This window comes from Rhinopithecus roxellana, chromosome 7 (genome assembly GCF_007565055.1).
Source record: "Rhinopithecus roxellana isolate Shanxi Qingling chromosome 7, ASM756505v1, whole genome shotgun sequence".
NCBI classification, from domain to species: domain Eukaryota; kingdom Metazoa; phylum Chordata; class Mammalia; order Primates; family Cercopithecidae; genus Rhinopithecus; species Rhinopithecus roxellana.
The window spans coordinates 31,223,687-31,244,921 of NC_044555.1; the positions used below are offsets into that span (position 1 = coordinate 31,223,687).

Consider the following 21,235-nt stretch of genomic DNA (forward strand, 5'->3'; position numbering starts at 1 on the left):
ATGCGAGAGCTAAGCTATGAGGACACAAAGGCATAAGAACGATACAATGGACTTTGGAGACTTGGGGGAAGAGTGGGATGGGGGCAAGGGATGAAAGACTACAAATATTGTGCAGTGTATACTGCTTGAGTGATGGGTGCCTCAGGATCTCACAAATCTCCACTAAAGAACTTACTCATGTAACCAAATACCACCTGAACCCGAATGGCTTATGGAAAATACTTTTTTTAAAGCAGTAATAAGAGATTATAATGGAGAATTAATTGTCTGGGAGAGGTTATCAGGAAATGCATCTCTGAGGAAGTGCTATTTCATCCTTTGGGAAATAACCTAAAGGATTTAGCCAACTAAAGAATGGAGAAAAGAACCTTCCAGAGAGAGGGAACCAAGACAGAAAAGAACTGGATATGTCTGAGGATTTATGAGAACTAGATGGCTGGAAGATTCTGAAGGAAAGTGGAGTGACTCGAGGCGAGGGTAGGGAAACAGGCAGAAAAAAGAGCATGCAAGGCCTTGGGAGCCACAGTGCGTCATATCCAAAGTGTATTGAGCAACTATTGAAGGGGCTTGAGTCTGAACTGACAGGATCAGATTGGCAGTTTTAAAAGATCTACTTGGGCTGCTCGGGTGGTGTAGTGAAAGGAAAACCAGGGCATTTTAGCAAGAGATGACTAACCAGAGAGAAGTTACTAGTGGAGAAAAGTAATTAGAGATGTATTTTTGAAATAGAAATCATAGTAGACCACAAATGGATCCTTTATTTTTTTAAAGCTATCGTTTATTGTTAGTACTGTAACAACTTCACTTATGTGATCTTATTGAATGCTCAGAACAACTGAACAGCTAGCTCCATTTAACAGATAAGAAAATGCATGTTCAATACCAAGATTCAAACCCAGGCCTAGCTAGCTTCAGAAACCTGAGCTTTTAACATTTACCCTTTCCTACAAAAGAGGGTGGCTTAACAAAGTATCTGTTTCTAAAGACAGTTCTTAGGGCTAAGAAATCAGAATGTGCCTTTAGGAATAATAAGTATTCCTAGTTGTGTGTTAAATGTAGGAAGCTGAAACCAACAGACTTTCCTGTCCTTGAGCTAAACAATACTGAACCAGTCAAAATAACTTGGCACTTGTCCCAGGAAATACTTGCTCCTGGAATACAAAGCTTTGAAGTAACAAAAATAGATTATTTATCAAGACTAACAGCTTGCTCATCAAGACTCGCTTTAAGACACCACTTTACTTTGCCTACCAATCCACAACTACTCTATCATAAACTTTTCCAATTCCAACCAGTTTTTTGCCTTGCAAGATCTGCCTTAAAAATAACCCCCACATTGAAAACCCTGTGAACCCTTTCCCAATTTTTCCACTTTGAGACACTAGTAAGACTGTCAATGCGATGTTCTCCCTTATGCAGTGTGTCTGATAAACTTAGCTTTTCTTGATTGACATGTTTTCTGATGATCTTTTGGGAAGTCAATGATTGGCAAGTGCCTGGTAGGACACTCTTGCTTTGGGGCTTGGTCACCTAAAGGGATGCCTGAGCAGCTTCATGTGAAAGTCCAGTATTCAGTTGTGTGCAGAGTCTGAAAGAAATTCAGTTATTGGGGTTAGAGAACAGAAATTTCTCTTCTCTCGTTTATTAAAGGTACAAAGTCGGAATCTAGTTTTGTGTTTTTGTAAGACAAATACATTTGCTTCTCAGGATCCCAGATGCAAGCCTTTTTGTATGTAGAAGACAAAGCTGGATAGAAGCTATATTGGGGTGTGTGTGTGATAGGGAAGAGGATAGGTATTGGTGGAAGCAGGGCAGAGTCCATGTGATTTTAAATCATTAAAAGTTATAGTTGCTGTTCCAAATTCAGGTGCCTAGAACAGCAGGGATTTGAGGAAAGACAAATTGTGGCATTTAACTCTTGGTTTTCAAAAATATTGAGGCCCGTGTGGTAGGCTAGATAATAACCTGGCCAAAGATGTCCGCATCCTAATCCTGGGGCCAATGAATATGTTACCTTACATGGCAAAGGGACTGTGCAGATGTGAGTAAGGATTATAAAATAGGGAGAGAACCTTCGTGGGCCCAATGTACTCACAAGAGTTCTCTTAAGAGGGAGACAGGAGGCTCAAAGTGAGAAGCAGATGGTGCATCCATGGAAATAAGAGATTGGAGTGATGCAGCCACAAGCCAAGGAACGCCAGCAGCCTTTAGAAGCAGAAAGAAGCAAGGAATGAGTTCTTCCTTGGAGCGTCCAGAAGGAACCATTCCTGCTAACACCTTGATTTTAGCCCTGTAAGACTCATTTTGAACTTTTGACTTCCAGAACTGTAAAATAATAAGCTTGTGTTGTTTTAAGCTACTAAGCTTGTGCCAATTTGTTACAGGGGCAATAGGACATTAATACAGAAAACAAAATTAAAATGGCTGATATAGCAAAGGTGGTCAGGCTGCTCGAGAGAGAAGCTGACTTGCCCTCACTCCCTTTGGGCTGTCTGAACTGGCCCCATCTCTCAGCGGACTTACCTTTCAGATGTATCCTCCGACCAGTTCTACATGGTCTAAATATAAGGCCCATCTAATACCAGCTGCCTCATTGGACCCATCTAGGGGCCTCATACCTGCATCTTACATGTTTGCTAGTTGATGTGACAGAATAGTCTACGGTAGCCAGATGAATACACGACACCAGGCAAACAGACCTCCTTTGCTCATTTTCTTAATGTAAATCTAATTCACTGCAAGATGTATTACATATTTAGTGTATGTCTGGCATAGGGTACACAGTTTACCAGCTTAGATGTTGATCTTGCTGAAGACAGAGTTGCCAAGGTTTAGTTCCACTGAAATCCCATATACTGAACCCACAGGACACTTATGTACCATTCCAGATGCCAGCCACTATTAGGTGTATATTTTCTGAATTTGTACAGCCCCAGATAACCTAGGGTGCTCTGGGGACCTCTAAGTCCCAGACTTAGAGGTCTACACAGTACCTAAAAGAAACACAATTTTGACGCCCAAAGCTTAAAAGTAATGTAAATATTTACTATACCACACAACTCCTAGCCAAACTTAGGAAGCTTCCTCCCTCCCTCCCTCCCTCCCTCCCTCCCTCCCTCCCTCCCTCCCTCCCTTCCTTCCTTCCTTCCTTCCTTCCTTCCTTCCTTCCTTCCTTCCTTCCTTCCTTCCATCCATCTCCTTAGGTTGTCAAAACAGCTTTTGAAAACCCCTTCTTCTCCCATCATTCTCAGCAAACTAACACAGGAACAGAAAACCAAACACTGCATGTTCTCACTCCTAAGTGGGAGTTGAACAATGAGAGCACATGGACACAGGGAGGGGAACATCACACACCAGGGCCTGAGGGGACAAGAGGACGGAGAGCATTAGGACAAATACCTAATGCATGTGAGGCTTAAAACCTAGATGACGGGTTGATAGGTGCAGCAAACCACCATGGCACATGTATACCTATGTAACAAACCTGCATGTTCTGCACATGTATCCCAGAACTTAAAGTAAAATAAAATAAAGAGAGAGAACTCCTTCTTCTCTCCAGCTGCACTCCTCCACAGCCCCAAGTTGCCTTTCTGAAACTGTCTTCTCCCCAGCTCCCTTCTCCTGCCTTCCCCAGCTCCCTTCTCCTGCTTTCCCCAGATTACTTCCCTGCCCTTTCTAAGGTGAAAGCGATTCCACCTGTCTCCATCTCCGTTCAATTTTCTCTTCACCCATTACCCAGATGCACACAACAGAGGTGGAAAAACCAAGAAGTTCTAAGAAAAAACCTTCCTGAGAGATTAGGGCAGAGGAAAGGCTGCAAATATTAGATATCAATATTGATCCATGTCACAGCTGAAAACAAAGTAAGAGAGTGCAGGCAAACGTGTTGGAGGAAATTCTGGGTGAAGGTGACGCTTCTTAGTTTCCCCAAGGACGAAGCTGTCTTGAATACTTTAGGATTTCCACTAGACGGAAACAACACTATTTGGCCAGAAGATGGCACTCTTTTAAAACAAATTGGCGCAGCCCGCTAGCACAGGGGCTGGGCGATAGTCAATCATAGTTGTTAAAGAGTTCCAAGTGCAGAGAAGGACTGGGCAGATGGGGGAACAGTAAAAGACTGATGAAGTGAACTATGGTCAATGGGACAAATAGGACTTAACAGCACTTATTAGTTGCAGATGTGGTTTTCTTTACCATTTAGTCATGCCATTTCTATTTTTCACTTCCTGTCTCACTATGTGGTGTCCTTACTCTCTTGCCACACGGTGATGCTTATGGAGGCCTGAGGATTCCGGTAACTTCCTCTTAAATTGTGCTTCCCCTACATTCCTAGCATTTCAGGCTTTTCTGTAATAGCACTGACCAGAGCCACAATTAATGTATTCCACAGTATCTACAATCAACTGTGTGCTCCATGAGGTGGGCTGTGTCTTGTACACTGCTGAATCATAGCATGGTGCCTATCTACCACATGGTAGGTGCTCAGTAAGTATGTGTTGAATGATGGTAAGAAATTCAAGGCAATAACTGCTCACAAAACTTAAGCAGTGCTTCCTTTCTGCTATTCTACAAGGTCGATGGAGAAGAGCTGATGCCTACTGAGTGCTTGCTGTGTTAAGCCCTTACCGGCATTACCTCCCTTTTCCCATCAATTCTATAAGACAGGTACTTCAAGTCACAGTAGTTATCTAGGGCCATGAAAAAAGTAAATGACACAAGGTCCATGGGGTGCCCTGTATCAATCCATCAAGATTCTCATTACTGTACTGCTCTGTGGACCTTTGAGAACCCCATCCCCGCCAATCTTCGTCCCTTTTCTCTATCCCTACCTCCCCATCCCCCCAGCACACACCCATACCTCTTTCCTCCACTCTGTTTCACCCATAGACCTCAGTGGTTTGTGGAAAATATATGAGGCCCATTAATAGGAAAACCTGGTTCCCACTGAGGTGTTACTGTTTGGAGTGTAAATAAATAGTAGCCTTTGATGGATCACACCTGCATTAAGGGGAGGTCTTACTTGAAGGGCCCACAGCCCACCTTGAATGAGTGGCAAGTTTCCTCAAGCCAGCTTTTTCACATGAGGCTTGCAAATGTACTTTTCAGAAACTTGGCCCCAGGCTGAGACAACCAGTTCACATCAACTGTCACTTTGAGACCTGCTTTTGCCTTCAAACTCTGAAAAGAATTGCCTTGATCAAAGAAGAGAGCCAAGCCCCGGGCTCTGATAGAGGAAAGAGAACTGTTAGTATTACCTAGTACCTTCCTTTGTTTTCATCCTCTTCCTCTAATGTCTCAGTCAGCTTCCTTAGGCTAAGGGGCATGCCTTGCATGTTTACCACCACCTCGGTGTAAACAAGGAGTATAGTTTGAAAAAATTAATACACTCAATGTTGATGTCCTGTTTGCTGAAATTATATCATAGCACAGAATAAATGTTAACAGAAGAGCGGTGATTTCTATCTCACTGCAAATATGTGGTTTTTCCAATAAAGTCTGACACTGCTCTCGTCAATCGTGACATTCACATAGCAGGAGATAAACATTGCCATGGTATGCTGGGCTGGGGAAGGGTAATTTCTTAAGGGAGATTTCTGGTCTAAGAAGACTTTTTTTCTGTCTTTGTTTTTCTTTTTGCCCTTCCAACCCAGGCCTCTCTTTCTCACTCCGGGTAGTTTTACAAAATGGTTGCTGGTCTTTGTGCTTATTTCTCAGAAAATCAAAGACATCCAAAAAGAACTTTTAAGTGATGCAAAATGCATCTTTTAAGTGATGCAAAACCAAACCTTGCACTTCTTTATCAAGGACTTGAAGACAACTTGGACATGTGAACCAAGCCTTCAAATGTATTTTATTTTTTATTTTATTTTTTGAGATGGAGTTTCGCTCTCGTCATCCAGGCTGGAGTGCAATGGCGCGATCTCGGCTCACTGCAACCCCTGCCTCCTGGATTCAAGCGATTCTCCTGCCTCAGCCTCCCAAGTAGCTGGGATTACAGGCGTACACCACCATGCTGGGCTCATTTTTGTATTTTTAGTAGAGACGGGATTTCACCATGTTGGTCACGCTGGTCTTGAACTCCTGACCTCAAGTGATCCACCTGCCTCGGCCTCCAAAGTGCTGGGATTACAGGTGTGAGCCACCGCACCCACCCCAAATGTGTTTTAATTGGTCAGCAACCTTTTCAAGGAATTTGAATATAAATGCTCTTTAGAAGGGCACATACTTCCTAGGTCAGCCGGTCCTCAGTATTCCCAAATGTCTTATGTCTGCTACCATTCGTTTTTAGCTGCCCAGCTCCTGAAGACAGTGGATTTAGGACTCCTATTTAGAAATGCTTATTTTTTCCCTTTGATCTTTCTGTTAGTTTTCTGTAGGTGGGGCTCCTTCACTGAGACAGAGATGGAATCATTTCCAGGGTTCCTTCCAATTCTGATTTTTCTTTCTTCCATGTAAAGAATAGTGCAGAAATACAACCCGCTAAAAGAAGTTCCCTGACCTAACAAGGATAGGTTCACAGAGAGAGCTCCATTCTATCTATAAAACCAAAGTTCAAGTCCACGATGTCTTTTACATGACAAGGCGACTCTGTATTTTTTACGAGAGTAAAGTAGATAATGCAGTACTCCGCCCTGGATCTGCAGGGAATACAGGCTGGCTGAAGTTCCCAGCTACAGTTCCTCACTAGAAATCGTCCTTGAACCTGCCTTACCCAAGGTAACACTCTCTCTCAGAGGGAGGCTGATGAAGGGTCACAGAGTCCAGACCTCCTTGTCTCAATGAGGGACACTTCTGAAGGGTCTTCCTAGCTCCTCATTAGAACCTGTAGTTGCAACTGCATTGTAAGTCGACTCTCCTGCCCAGTCCTGCCTTCCTCACCCTCTTAGGTGTATTTTCTGAGGATTGTCTTCAATAAACTTTTTGCCCTGACTCTGTATCTTAGAGCCTGTTTCCAGGGAACCCAATCTAGGACAAGGAGTAAAGCAGGGTACAGAAAGACTGAATTTTTTGCCCCTGGCATACCAATAGGCAAAAATACAGTGCTGGCAACAAAATGCATAGACCACATTATGCTGCCATGAAAAGAATGCTTAGAAGCCATCTAATGCAACCCAACATTTTCCAGATGTGGAGACCGAGAGAACCAAAGTGACCTGCTCAAGGTATCATAAGCTAATTAGGTGAGAAAACTTGGACCAGAATCCACATCTGTGGCCCAGTCAGGCAGGCTATAGTATTCCAGCATTTAATCAGTTCCCAGGAAACCTCAATCACACATGAGAGTCAAACTCAACTTTGAGAATTTGCAGTCGGTATCAAACGATTTCCTAAGCCTATCCTCCATGGACAATGCCTCATTGTGACTTCCTGCTATAAGAAACCATTGAACTTTCTGCATAGAGCTGTCAACTCAATACAGGAGTCGAGTCTGTATCAGGGGTGGCAATGCACTTTATTAACAAACAAAACAGTACCATACAGGCAAAATCTTACTTCAATGGCAAAGCACACACATAGTTCTACTCCAACATGTAGCACTGGGTCAAACTTCAGACATGGAACATTAGGCACCAATTTCACAATCAGACTAAACATAGTTCACAATCCTTCAATCTATACTCTTCAGTGGAGGATAAGGCCTTATTTAACAGTTAACTGGGACAGACAGATGAAGGTTTAAAATCTAATTCTTGGCCTACCTATGGAGTGGGGCTGACTCAGCCTTCAGAGCTGTGAAGTGGATGCCTTAACAGGGCCAAGATGTATCAGCCTCTTAAACTGACTTTCATTTCTCTGGTTCAGAGAAAAGGCTTATGGTATCTTCATACTGGATGAACTCGCATATGGTGAGAGTCCTCAGCTCTCATTTCGTGTCTAGGCTCATCTGGACTGGCATTCATTTTGATATCCAATCCGTAGATTAACAGGGTTAATCTAATTAGAATAAATTAATGGTTTTCCAAAAAATTGGAAAGGGTAAATCACATACTTATGAGTTCTTCAACATTCAAGACTTTAAATATGTTAACAAACTGATTACTGTTCCAACTGTTGCCAGTTAAGGAGTTTAAGTCAGCATTTCCCAAAAGGTGTGTCAGGACTGAGTTAATCAGTAAGTTAATAGAAACAACTGCAATAGATTAGGGACGAGATTTCTCAAAGCAGTTTGATATAATATGCGGCAACTCCTTATGTACTGGAGCATATCCAGTACATTCTCAAAACTCCTAAATTAGCTAAACTGCAAGACAACGAGCAGCAGAAAAATCCAGCTCTTAGGATAGGTAAAACTTTGGAAGATGTATGCCCTCACACCGGGGTCCAGCAACTTAGGTTTGAATTTATAAGGTTAATGATATAATAAACTTGGGTTGGCTGGCTTCCCCTGGCAATTGTTAATTCCCCTTAAATAAAAATATGTTGATACATTTTAAAAAGAAGCATTTTACGGCTGAAACCTTTGGAAAGGGCTTTTAAAAATCTGAGTTTTTAAAATGGGAAAACAACAAGTGGGCACCCTTCTGGGCCGACATTACTCCTAAGATAGAGAACTTAGTCTTCATATATAAAATGACTCAATTTTGCTTCCTTAAAGTGAGCTTGCTTTAAGGAAATTAGAGCCCTAATTTCTTTTCTGTTTGATAGTCTCAACAAATAACAGTCAAATTTCTCATGTGTATTTCAGTACTCAAGAGAAATTGGCATGCTATGCTAATATTTATGCAGAGGTAACCATGTTGAAGACATATGTAAGTTGAGAGGTATGTCTAATTCTGTGGTCATAGGAAAAAAAAAAAAAAGAAAACTGCTGCTTTCCCGAAGTTGAAATAGAATGTTACAACTGACAAGGATCCATCGGTGTCTAGCTGCCTTCAGGGGGAACAGAAGATGCCAATCGCAGTTGGTCTCACACAGAGCTAAGCGGGGAGCCCTCCCAGGGGACAGTCCTGCCACTATTTTCCTCTGCTCAACTGGAAAGCTGCACGCAAGTCACAGCAAGTCAGTCTCAACATTCTAACTCAGTTAAACACTCTCCTCCATAAGAAGTGAAAGAGGAAAAATACAAATAAGCTAGCAGTGAGACTAGATGTCTAGAAAAGTCGGAGGAATTAGAAGTGGTCAGGAGATTCCTGAGGCAGCAGCTCACAAGATGTCCCCATTCTGGTCTGAGGGTCTGCATGCCGCTACCCTCAACACTGCTTTCCTTTACTGTTTCCTGATCCAAAGTGGAGGCTGCTTCTTCCAGGAGGCTGGGAGCCTCTAGGCTCTGTAATGACACTTCACCATTGCCTAAGGGAAGAAAAAGGACAGTCACAGGCTGGGCCTTCACCTACTCCACCTCCACAGAGAGAAAGTCAAATGCTTTGTTTCTGAAATCATCAGGTATTTTGCATTGAAGGGAATAAAAATAAGACACAGAAATCGTTTCTGATGAGCACATCACCTTTAACTTTTTGAATTTCAGAAAGTGATCACAAGGCTTTATTTTATCAATTCACATGAGTTGATCTACACAGACAAAGAAGATGGAGCTTGATCTTACTGAAATTAATTAGGCGATTCGTTGAATTGTTTTTACTTTAACAATGATTGGAACTAAGCCAAAGGTAGTTAAATCCAGTACACTTAAAAATGGCCCAATGACACAGCCTTTAAATTTGTCAGTATTTTCCTTTTGGTGACATTGAAAATCAATGAGCAGAGAGCATAGGAATAAAACTTCAAGACCGTGGCAGGAGCTTGTATTTGTACACCACGAATCCCAGGGCAGTTACTGATGTGGAAAATCCAATGATCTTCAGCAGGCCAGATACAGAAGGCAGGTTTCTCTCCCAGAAGGTGTGGGTGATTTCTACCGCTGGAACGTCCTAGATGAAGGAACACAGATCATGAGCAAAAAACTCATGCTGACATGGAGGAACAAAACACATTTGCAAGATCCATGCATGGAGACCCCTGGGATAGCTGCATCTATAATTAAATCAGAGGCTAGAAGAAGGGAGATGTGAGTTTTATGTTCCATGATTGGTCTAAGGAGAGATAGTGCCCAGAGCCACCAAACTTACCTTTGATTCAGGTTCTTGTACCCAGATGTCTTTCTCAGTCACCTTCCCGAGACCATTTAAGACCTGAAAGAAAGTGACCATGGTATTATGAAAAGAGGCTGTATAGTTTCTACAGATTCAAGGCCCTGCTAGCCACAGATGAGCCCCATGAGTGAGGGGCAGAGAAATGGACATACAGATTCTATCAGTGTCAAGAACTAGCAAGACCAGATGCCAAAAACGTTGCCGTGACTCAGGAGGGAGAGAGCCTGAGCTTTCCTGCTTACCTCCCTAGCTGCTCGTTCTCCAGCCTCAACTGCCCCTTCCATGTAGCCGCTCCACTTTGTGGCAGTCTCTGTGCCCGCAAAGAAAATCCTGCCCACGGGTTGACGAATCACCCTTCAAGGGAACCAAGAGGTTACACAGAGTTACTTGGGAAGGTGGGCAGGGTAAACGAGCCAAGCGCTGCCCTCATTTAGTCTGCAGAAGGCACAGAAATTCAGACTGTTTAAAAAACACCCGTATGACTTAGCCCAAGGTGAAAGGCCACTTTTTGCTTTCTGGGTCTGCGTAGAGGATCTGAACTTTCAAGCCAGGGAGAATCAGGCCATCAGATCATCAGTCATTAAAGGGGATGTTGACCTTTGCCAAGCCAGCCAGAGCTGGAATATAAGAACATGTATTCAATCCCCAAATCAGATTTCTTTGCTATGTTTCCTGTTGGCAGTCCATTCTTCTCCCTATCCTGTCTTTCTCAGGGGAGGGTGCACTCTTCTTGAGAACAGCCACAGATCCAGCTTTGCAGGCACTCCCAGTGTGTCAGGAGGAACTACAGTGGCAAGTGGGAAGACAGGGACGTTAACTGTCATTTCTGGCAAATGAGAGACCTGAGACATTATATGGGTGTGTCTCTTTGAGAAAACAACCTCTGTACAGTTAGCTTCTCTGAGCTTCTCTAGGGACTGGTTGAGGGCAAGGAAATGGGTCTCCTCTTACAAAGAAGGGCTGGACTGAATGGACGGCTGTCCCCTCCAACTTTCTTGGCTTTGACTCCTGCCATGTCCACAGCTAGTTTCATGAACTCTCCCAAGCTGCACATCCTGCCCCCCACCCTGATGGCCTTCATCTCAACCCGCTGGCACTCCTTTTTCCAATTCCAGAACCCTGGGCTTCATCTATTCCTTATCTTAGTCTTGTCTTCTAGACTTCTACTTTGATGCCAGAACTAATCCAGTTCATCAATCCTGCTATTGTTAAACATAGGTGATTTGAATCACTTAAGAAGAAAAAAAAAAAAAAAAAAAAAAAAAAAACAGACCAAAAACTCCTGTAACGAAAAGGTTAATAAATAGTTCCTCCTTTTCGGTGGACAAATGTGACCTTGTATTAACATTCTAGCTCTGTCTTTCTGGAAACCAGATGAAGGTGTAATGCCATCTATGGAGGCAGCACCACTTATGCTAAAAGTGCCTCCCCTCCCGCCCCCACATTAGTAAACTGCATCCAGGCTGGGAGGACTCTAAATGAATTGTAAATACCTGGTAGGAGGCTACACTTTCGGCTTCCCTGAGTGTGATGTCTCTTGTAATTGAGCAAGTCTTATAACTGAGCAAGTTACTGGACACTATGCCTATGAAGCATAGAGATAATGGCTTCCATGGGGCAAGGGGATTCTAGGTCAAGGTGGACTTCCCCACCCTACGTGGATGTCATTTCCTCACACCTCAACTGCATACAGTGAGGACTCTTTCCCTGAAGAGAACTGTCTGCTGATGCTGCTCTGTTGGCAAGACAGATGTGTTGGATAAACAACGTCCAATGTTGTTCTGTGTTGACTGGTGCCAAGGAGCCTAAGGCAGTCATGTGAGACTAAAATGTCAAGTTGAGCTCACGAAGGCCCCTTGGAGGACACTGCAGCTTGCTTCATTCTCACAAGCACTGTTCACATCTGAAATCCTCCCCACTATTCTGCTGTTGTTCTATATGCTGACAGCTATTGTTCTATGTAATGACATCCTTATTTTTCTATGGACATCCAGAAATATACAAGTATTATCTAGGACATAAGAAATGGGGATTTTGACAACTATTTCTAGAATTCCCATTGAACTCTGCTTTTCCTTTTAAATTTGGCACAGGTCATGGATTAATTGGCGTAGTGCTTGCGTAATACCTTCCATATTGAGTCATGATCCCAGGAGGGAAGTACGCCGTGTAGCAGCCCCCAGAGTACTGCTCCTCACACCAGTTCTTCTCTTCATAGTGTACTGGCTGCAGTTCAGTGGGGAAGAAAATGCAAAAGAGAAAACAAAGCTGAAATGCTGCAAGTCAACAATATCGTTGCTTTAACAAAAAGTTTACATTAAGAAAATAAAGATCCTGTTTTTCTAACTTACTTAAGGGGAAACATGAGAGTACCAAGTAATGGCCTTTTGTGAAGGACCATGTGGCAAAACGTGTATCCTTTGCTCTTCCCATTTTCTTGATTAGGGAAGACATGGAATTATTCCAGTATCTGGGAGAGAGGGGTATCCATCCATCCATCCATGCAGATTCTGAAGTCTTTAGAGCTAAGTCTATAGGAAACCCCATCAACAATTCAGCTTGTGGAAAGGTCTGCTCAAATCTCTGGAGTCTCTAATAACAGACTGTACTTCCCCATCTACCAGGCATTATTGCTAAGAAAAGGGTGGGAAGGAGGAGGCAGAAGACAAACAAATGTCTAAGAAAGGCTTTTTTCCCAACCCCTTCTCTAAGCTGGAAACATGAATGATGGGAATTCCACTAAAAAGGGGCAATTAAGATGAAAAATGTTTCCTAGGGGACATGAGAGAACCTTCTCTAATTTCCCTGGCACATTCACAAAATTTATTATTTAAACAGTTTAGAGACAAACCCCTGAAAGAGCCCCCAGCGATTGGTATTTTTTCCCAAAAGACGTAATTTCATTCTCCTAATTGCTTTCAGTGGTGGATTGAAAGCACTGATATTCCTAAATGAGTTGTGAATTGAGTTCACACATGGAAAAATAAATTAGTATGACTTTGACCTGGGAAGAGACCTAGATTCAGTCTATCTTGTCAAGTACCATACTACTTTGCCTTCGCCAACAAATGATGACATATCTGGAATTTAATTGTGCAGCAGGTAAGTGACACTGACTGAGGACAGGACTGTTCTGGGAACCTGTCTCACCCATTCTTGACATAATCCCTGCAGCTCTAGGCTCTCATTACAATTGGCTGCCAGTTATCTAGTGAACATTTAAACAGCCCAAAGGAGTTGCTGTGTCAGAAATTGCATGCACCTAACACCACTTTTTAATGACCTTTTGTGACTGCTGAAGTTTATCCTCCAAGTTAAGCATATTGCTTTATACTCTCTTCATAAGACTGTCAGAAAATCAGAATCTGCTTTGCTTTACTACTTATAATGAACAGAGAAGAACCTGCTAGGGATTAAAGCTGGAGTTTCTTACATGTAAAGCTTCTTGGGATCCCAACACTTTGGCATAGAGCTCACAGATTTTCTTCTTCCTATAAAACAGAGCCAAAAAAAATTAGGGAAGGAGTAACTGATGGGTATAGAATAAATCCAGTGAGTTCTAGAGCTCTTGGTATCAACCAGATTTATTACAGAAAACTTAAAATCCATGGCCTTCTGTAACTGCATAAATGAGCAGTTCCATGAATCCCTGTGCTCAAATTAACTTTCGATGCCTCAATAGTCATTTATTTTGAGGATTCAGTGGAATTATTATTTTCTTTTTTACATTTTTGCCTCTTTCACTACCTAATATGATATCTGCTGGAGATAAAAATGGGAAAAATGGATTCAATTAAGTTTAGCCAGTCTTAGGAACTGATTCTGTATAACTTTTCTGGAATATGTAGAATTCTAAAATGATCCTTTTTATAAGTCTATAGTATAAGTGATGGTGTCTTTCAACTATCCTATACTTGTGTTTTAATTACCTACAAACATATAAAGCTCATTTAATCTTTTAAGCATAACATAAGATATGCTATACAGAAAGTATCTACAGTCATTTCAGTCTAGGAATTTGTCACTTGATAGAACGATCTGTGGACCACAGTATTTCAAAGTATATCTGAGGGATGGGCACAATATGCTAATGTTACCTCAAACACAGCCTTTCGTTATTCTCCTAATTCATTATCTAAATGACTAGCGCAGAACATGGTATTTTCATGTCTGAAAAAATTAGTGGTTGTACTTATATAAACTCTTTTCGAAATGAAATACATTTTAACTCACAACTACTCATGGTGAATTTTTTTAAAAGGTCTAATTTACTAAAATCACCTGTTTTAGAAATTAATGGTTTTATTTCTGGATTTGTTTGCATAGGTTCACACTGATCCAGTTATATACTTTTCCTATTTACCTTTTATAGTTTTAATATAGTTTAAACATTTGAAAATGCTCTAAAATATTTGTTAAGGGATAACAAGCAACTGGAAAAATATTTGCTTAAAAATGTGGCAAAAGGTTTGAGTCAAATCTATAAGACAAGTATTAAAAGCTGAAGAGCAAAATTATGCAGGGCGGGGGGAGCTCAAGCTTACTGGTAATAGAGAAATAGAGATTTAGAAATATACAATTTCATGTTGCCAATTACATTAGAAAATATTTTAAAGACATGCCCCCAATTTCTCTGAATAATGTGGGACAAAGTGTAACCTTATAAATTTATCTAAATCCTCACACTTATACCATTTATACAACTTCCAGAACATTCACCTCATAGGTATAAAATCAGGAGGAGGAGGCGGATTATAAACTTTGCTTATTGTCACCATTTTCCATGGAAGGTTTTAAGGGAGAGACAAATGCCACTCCTGAGATGATGTCATGCAACATTAGATGGATATTTAGGTGGATAGTTAAATTTCAGGACAGTCAGAGAAAGTCTGGCTTCCTTCAAAGAGCTGCTCACATTATATATAAAAAGTCATAAAGGAAAGGAATGATGGGAAGAAATCTCAAGACTATTGTCTGCCTGTCTGTCTCTCTCAGCCTGATTCAAGCCCCTTATTTCAGAGATGAGGAAACCGAGGCTCAGGGAGCTGCAGAGATTTGTTTGATTTTGCTCAGCTAATTAATAGCAGGGTAAGGCTCTACTCTTCTAAGTAATCTGCCCATAGCAGGTACTCAGGAAATATTTGTTCAGTCAGAATCCATCCTCAGCCTACTATGGTACCCTCTTTGCCTAGTCTATGAAGAGATGACTGATTCTAACATCTACTTCACAAGGGTGTTACAAGCAATAATTCAGACATTTTGAGTTAATTAGAAAGTATCGGCAATGATCATTCTAAAACAGCTCAACAGTACTTAACTTATTACTATTATTATTATTATTTCTGAGATAGGGTCTCACTCTGTCACCCAAACTGGAATGCAGTGGCATGATTATGGCTCACTGCAGCCTCAACCTCCCTGGACTCAGGTGATCCTCTCACCTCAGCCTCCCAAATTGCTGGGACTACAGATACATATCACCATGCCCGGCTAATTTTTTTATTTTTTGTGGAGACAGGGTTTCTCTATGTTGCCCAGGCTGGTCTTCAACTTCTACACTCAAGCAATCTGCCTGCCTCAGCCTCCCAAAGTGTTGGGATTATAGGTGTGAGCCACTGTGCCAGGCCTGCTTAACTTACTTTCTGGATGTGTAATAAAATTTTTATTAAAGCAGAGTGAAACCTGAAATCCAATCAACCTCCACTGTAGTTAGTTTTCATTCATGAATGTGAAAAACAATTATAATAGTTGTGTCACTATTTACTGTATTTCTTATTATTAGAAGAACCAAGAATGAGTTCATACAAACACAGGAAATTATCTTTCCTTTTCCCTTCTTCCCTTTAAAATTAAAAATTTTTGGAAAAGATATGTAAGGCAAGGATGTTAAAACAATGCACTGATTGATTAATTTGGCTCTAAAAATAACAGAACCTAAGTGATGACCAAAAGAGGCCACTGTGCAAATCATCTTGTTGAACTTATTCACTGGTTTCTAAATCTGGTTGCTTGTCACAATCACCTGAAAGCCTTGTTGAAAAATACAAATAGGCAGGCCCCACCTCAAATCTACTCAATCACAATCTGTAAGTCTTATAAAAACATATTTTCCAAACATCCTTTGGGATATTTTGATGCAGTCAGATGTGGGAACCACTGTTTTTGTCAATGACATATTCAGTAAGGGTTTTGCCTTACAAGAACTTTTGAGAAGTTCAGCCACTGTGTGGAATCAGAACCAAATGTCTACCTACAGGCTGGTATTTATTTTACTATTAATAAGGAGGGAAAGCAGGAAATCCAAAAGAAAATGTCAGCTTAGTGTGGTGTAATGAAAAAGTATGCGTTATATGCTACTCCAGACTTTGTCACAAGCTAGCTGCGATGATTTGAATGTATGTGTCCCTCCAAAATTTAAATGTTGGAACTTAACCTCCAAGGTGATGGTATTATGAGGTGGGGTCTTTGGGGAAACGATGAAATCAGGAAGATTCTGCCCTTGTGAATAGATTAGTGCCGTTATAAACGAGCTGGAGGGAACTAGCTAGGTCCTTTCTGCCCTTCTGCCTTCCTCCAAGTGAGGACACCACCTTCATCCCTTTTTGTCCTTCCTCCTTCTGCCTTTTCTGCCATGTGAGAAAGTGCTACCTATGGAACAGGCTCTCACCAAATACTGAACTGAATCTGTTGGCATCATAATCTTGGACTTCCCAGCCTCTAGAACTGTGAGAAATAAGTTTCTATTTTTTATAAATTGCCCAGTTTCAAGCATTTTGTTACAGCATCACAAATGCACTAAGACACTAGCTATGGAGCCTTGAACAAATCATTCCCTATCACTGGACCCCAAATCCCTCCTCTATTGAGTGAGTAAATTTTTAACAACCATGAGATTCCACAATCTCATGGTTGTTTGAATCTCATGGTTGTTGAAATTCAACCATTTACCACTTACAGTGAACAGAGAAGAACCTGACAGGGATTGAAGCTGGGAGTTTCTTCCATGTAAAGCTTACATGCAAACCACGAGACTGTTGAATCTCATGGTTGTTCAAATAAACGAATCCGTGTGCACATGTAGGAACTCATTCTGCAGCCGTTCCCCCACTTCTAAAGTCATCAGAGTAACTCCCAAAGCAAGGGCTGCTAATGGGTTAGCTGTTTAATTTTTTTAAATATATTCAGAGAAAAGTCGATATTTTTGTGTATGTATTGGACCTCTTTAAAAGCTAGCAGAGGTTTTAGGGCTACCCAGAGGCATCCCTCCAACAGCCAAATAACTCTGATGTTAAAAGGCTTACCTCTCCAGGTAAGATTTTAATTGAACAAAGGATTGCAAAACAAAACAAAACAAATATACCATAACAGAAAGAGAAAGGGAGAAAGAAACGAAACAAAAAGCCACTGTCCTAAAATAAATTTTATACTAGGAAGCTTTCAGATAAGGGAACATCAGAACTGTGTCCCAGATAATCAGTAGTGAATACTTTCATGTACACAAGTTGCTACAGGTTAAAATACACTTTTTAGAAAGTCCATGTCAGAGAATCTTAGAAAAGGATTATGGCCTTGAAAGGGGATTGGGATTCGGTTTCTACAGCTTTTTTCACAGCTAATATTTTCTATTATTTTCTCCATCCATCTCACAGGGAAATGCTACCTCTTAACCATTGTAAAATAAACACAAACATGTAAAATTAATATATGCACATGGGCAAGGGCTAGGTCAAGAGGGCTATAGCAAAATACAAAAGGTGGGTTTGTTGGAATTTTGAGAATATTTGTGAAGTATTGTGTTTTTCCTCATGTTATTCTACTAGTGTCACTGCAAAAACACAATACAAAGCTAACTTTTTCATCTATTTTTCAGTTAAAAATTCTTACCTTATTTCCTTATGTAGCTTAGCAAGTCGATCAGCTTTCCGGGCAAGAATGAAGCTGGAGAGAGAGGTTACATTGAATGATCAGGTTACAGCTGCTTATCTTAAGAGCTGCCCTTTCTTTTTGAAGTATTCTTAACCTGTAGCTATTCAGCATTAAATGAACTCTCTCAGACTCTCCTCCTCTACTAGGGCAAATGCCATGTTGTCTTTAGTCTGCCTGTGTGTCCAAAACCCCTGCTAGGCTGTGATTCCCTACATGACCAGTGACCTCCTATTTAATCTTTTACTTCTAAAGTTTAACATGGTTTTTGGCATATAGTAGGAAATCAAATGTTGAATGAATTAATGTTGTGCTAAATGATTATTCTGGTAATGACTGTTGCCTTCTGCCAAATACGTTATCAAAGCTGGAAAAACAAATATAAACATGTGTCTGTAGTGGAGGCCACGGTGGGCCCCCCAGGCCTCCCTTTGGGACCAGGCAATCATCACTCTTAGCTCACAGCTGAAATCTTCCCCAGTAATTGGACGGGACAGCAGAGAATGCCTTGCTCAAGGTCCCACCCCTCCCCAGAGTTGTCCTGACCTAGATGCAGTTGAAGACAACTCTGAAGGGCCACCCAGCTCCAGAACTTCCAAGGGAATGGGGGAGGCCTTTATTGGGACAACACTGGAGCTCAAGTTCTGCTTAATCCTTCCGCCATAGGTAATCATCCCCAGAGCACTTCCCAATAAACCTCCAGCACCCAAATCTCCAGCTCTGTGTCAGCTTCCCTGGAAACTGACCTGATATAGTCCCCAAATAAAGTAACTCAATTAAACTCAGTTATAACCTGCCTGCTCCCCTTTAATCAAATAGATTCTATTTATTATACTGATATTACTAACTGCATGTATATTTAAAAGAATTGAATTGTGACATGAAGTCCTTAGTTATACTATTATTAGAAAGCTTTCGGCTGGGTGCTGTGGCTCACGCCTGTAATCCCAGCACTTTGGGAGGCCGAGACGGGTGGATCACGAGGTCAAGAGATCGAGAGCATCCTGGCAAACATGGTGAAACCCCGTCTCGACTAAAAATACAAAAAATCAGCCAGGCGTGGTGGCGGGCGCCTGTAGTCCCAGCTACTTAGGAGACTGAGACAGGAGCATGGTGTGAACCCGGAAGGCAGAGCTTGCAGTGAGCAGAGATCACACCACTGCACTCCAGCCTGGGTGGCAGAGTGAGACTCTGTCTCAAAAAAAAAAAAAAAAAAAAAAAAAAGGAAAAAAAAAAAGAAAGCTTTAAAAAATCCAAATGATCTAAACGACAATGAAACTATTTTTCCATTAAAAAATTTTTAAATTTGTATTTCTTTTATTCAAGACCAAAAGGACAGATAGATCAGTGCAAAAAACAGATATTTCCTCCTCTCCCTACTCCCAAATTAAAGTGTTCCTCAAATTGGATTGGCAGTTCCTTCAGGGCTGTTATTTGAGATCACTCTGAGAAGCAAAAACGTATATTAATGCAGAGAATAGCATTTCAGAGAAAGCTGTGGACTATTTAGGAAATCTGAACTATTGAACTTTATGGGATATAGTCATAATTTTGCATGATTTAACGCCTTAAGTTACACCTTGTTATTGATTATTTTAGTTAGATTTTGGGTTTATGTAAGAATCAGTATGTTTAGATGTATATAGTATTTTTTAATCATCAATATCTAATAAAAGATTAAATGATTTATCTGAAAACATTTTTAGTCAACTCGTCTTGTATACTTTTTACAGTTCCCTTCCCAAAGGGCAGTTAGTGTTGGTTATTTCTGCCAAATCTGAAGTCATGAATGAAATAATCTCTTTGATCTAATCCCAACTACGGATAAATAAGCTTTAACTTACTTTGGTGTTTTATTGAGGAAATTAAACATGCTGGCTTTGTGTTGGAAACATTTCAGAGTTCTAAAGTACAACGTCGTTTCTAGTTTCCAAAAGGTTATTAGAAACACAGTGCTGGGCAATTACCACCCCGTCTTCAAGGTTTTTGTGGCTGTGGCCATGAGCAAAGAGCAGGGTGGAGGCAAGTGTCAAGATGAAAGAAATTAGAATATCACTTTCTAAGAATTGCCTAAATGGGGGGGGCGGAGCAAGATGGCCGAATAGGAACAGCTCCAGTCTCCAACACCTGGCACGAGCGACACAGAACACCGGTGATTTCTGCATTTTCAACTGAGGTACTGGGGTCATCTCACTGGGGAGTGCCAGACAATCTGTGCTGGTCAGCTGCTGCAGCCCGACCAGCGAGAGCTGAAGCAGGGCGAGGCATTGCCTCACCTGGCAAACGCAAGGGGGAAGGGAATCCCTTTTCCTAGCCAGGCGAACTGAGACACACAACACCTGGAAAATTGGGTAATTCCCACCCCAATACTGTGCTTTAAGCAAACGGGCACACCAGGAGATTATACCCACACCTGGCCGGGAGGGTCCCACGGCCACGGAGCCTCCCTCATTGCTAGCACAGCAGTCTCCGATCTAACCGCAAGGCAGCAGCGAGGCTGGGGGAGGGGCGCCCGCCATTGCTGAGGCTTAAGTAGGTAAACGAAGCCGCTGGGAAGCTCGAACTGGGTGGAGCTCACAGAAGCTCAAGGAAACCTGCCTGTCTCTGTAGACTCCACCTCTGGGGACAGGGCACAGCTAAAAAACAACAGGGGAAGCAGCAGAGGCCTGTGCAGACCCGAACGACTCTGTCTGACAGCTTTGAAGAGAGCAGTGGATCACCCAACACGGAGGTTGAGATCTGAGAACGGATAGACTGCCTGCTCAAGTGGGTCCCTGACCCCTGAGTAGCCTAACTGGGAGACATCCCCCACTAGGGCCAGTCTGACACCCCACACCTCACAGGGTGGAGTACACCCCTGAGAGGAAGCTTCCAAAGTAAGAATCAGACAGGTACACTCGCTGTTCAGCAATATTCTATCTTCTGCAACCTCTGCTGCTGATACCCAGGCAAACAGGGTCTGGAGTGGACCTCAAGCAATCTCCAACAGACCTACAGCTGAGGGTCCTGACTATTAGAAGGAAAACTATCAAACAGGAAGAACACCTATACCAAAACCCCATCAGTACGTCACCATCATCAAAGAACAGAGGCAGATAAAACCACAAAGACGGGGAAGAAGCAGGGCAGAAAAGCTGGAAATTCAAAAAATAAGAGTGCATCTCCCCCTGCAAAGGAGCGCAGCTCATCGCCAGCAATGGATCAAAGCTGGCCAGAGA

At 41.8% G+C, this 21,235-nt stretch overlaps 1 protein-coding gene across 2 annotated transcripts in view; it reads right to left on the reverse strand.

The window, feature by feature from the left end:
• Positions 1-7,440: 7,440 nt before the first annotated feature.
• The window catches only part of MAOA (monoamine oxidase A), a 99,539-nt gene continuing 85,744 nt past the window's right edge, over positions 7,441-21,235 (reverse strand). The window contains exons 10-15 of one of the 2 annotated variants that reach the window (XM_030934182.1): positions 17,979-18,032; positions 13,528-13,585; positions 12,223-12,320; positions 10,337-10,448; positions 10,071-10,133; positions 7,441-9,872 (exon numbers count right to left, since the gene is read on the reverse strand). In XM_030934182.1, coding sequence (XP_030790042.1) covers positions 9,726-9,872; positions 10,071-10,133; positions 10,337-10,448; positions 12,223-12,320; positions 13,528-13,585; positions 17,979-18,032 — 532 coding nt within the window. In that variant the 3' untranslated portion in view covers positions 7,441-9,725. The remainder of the gene's footprint in view (positions 9,873-10,070; positions 10,134-10,336; positions 10,449-12,222; positions 12,321-13,527; positions 13,586-17,978; positions 18,033-21,235) is intronic. The other variant, XM_030934183.1, reaches the window with a different exon arrangement.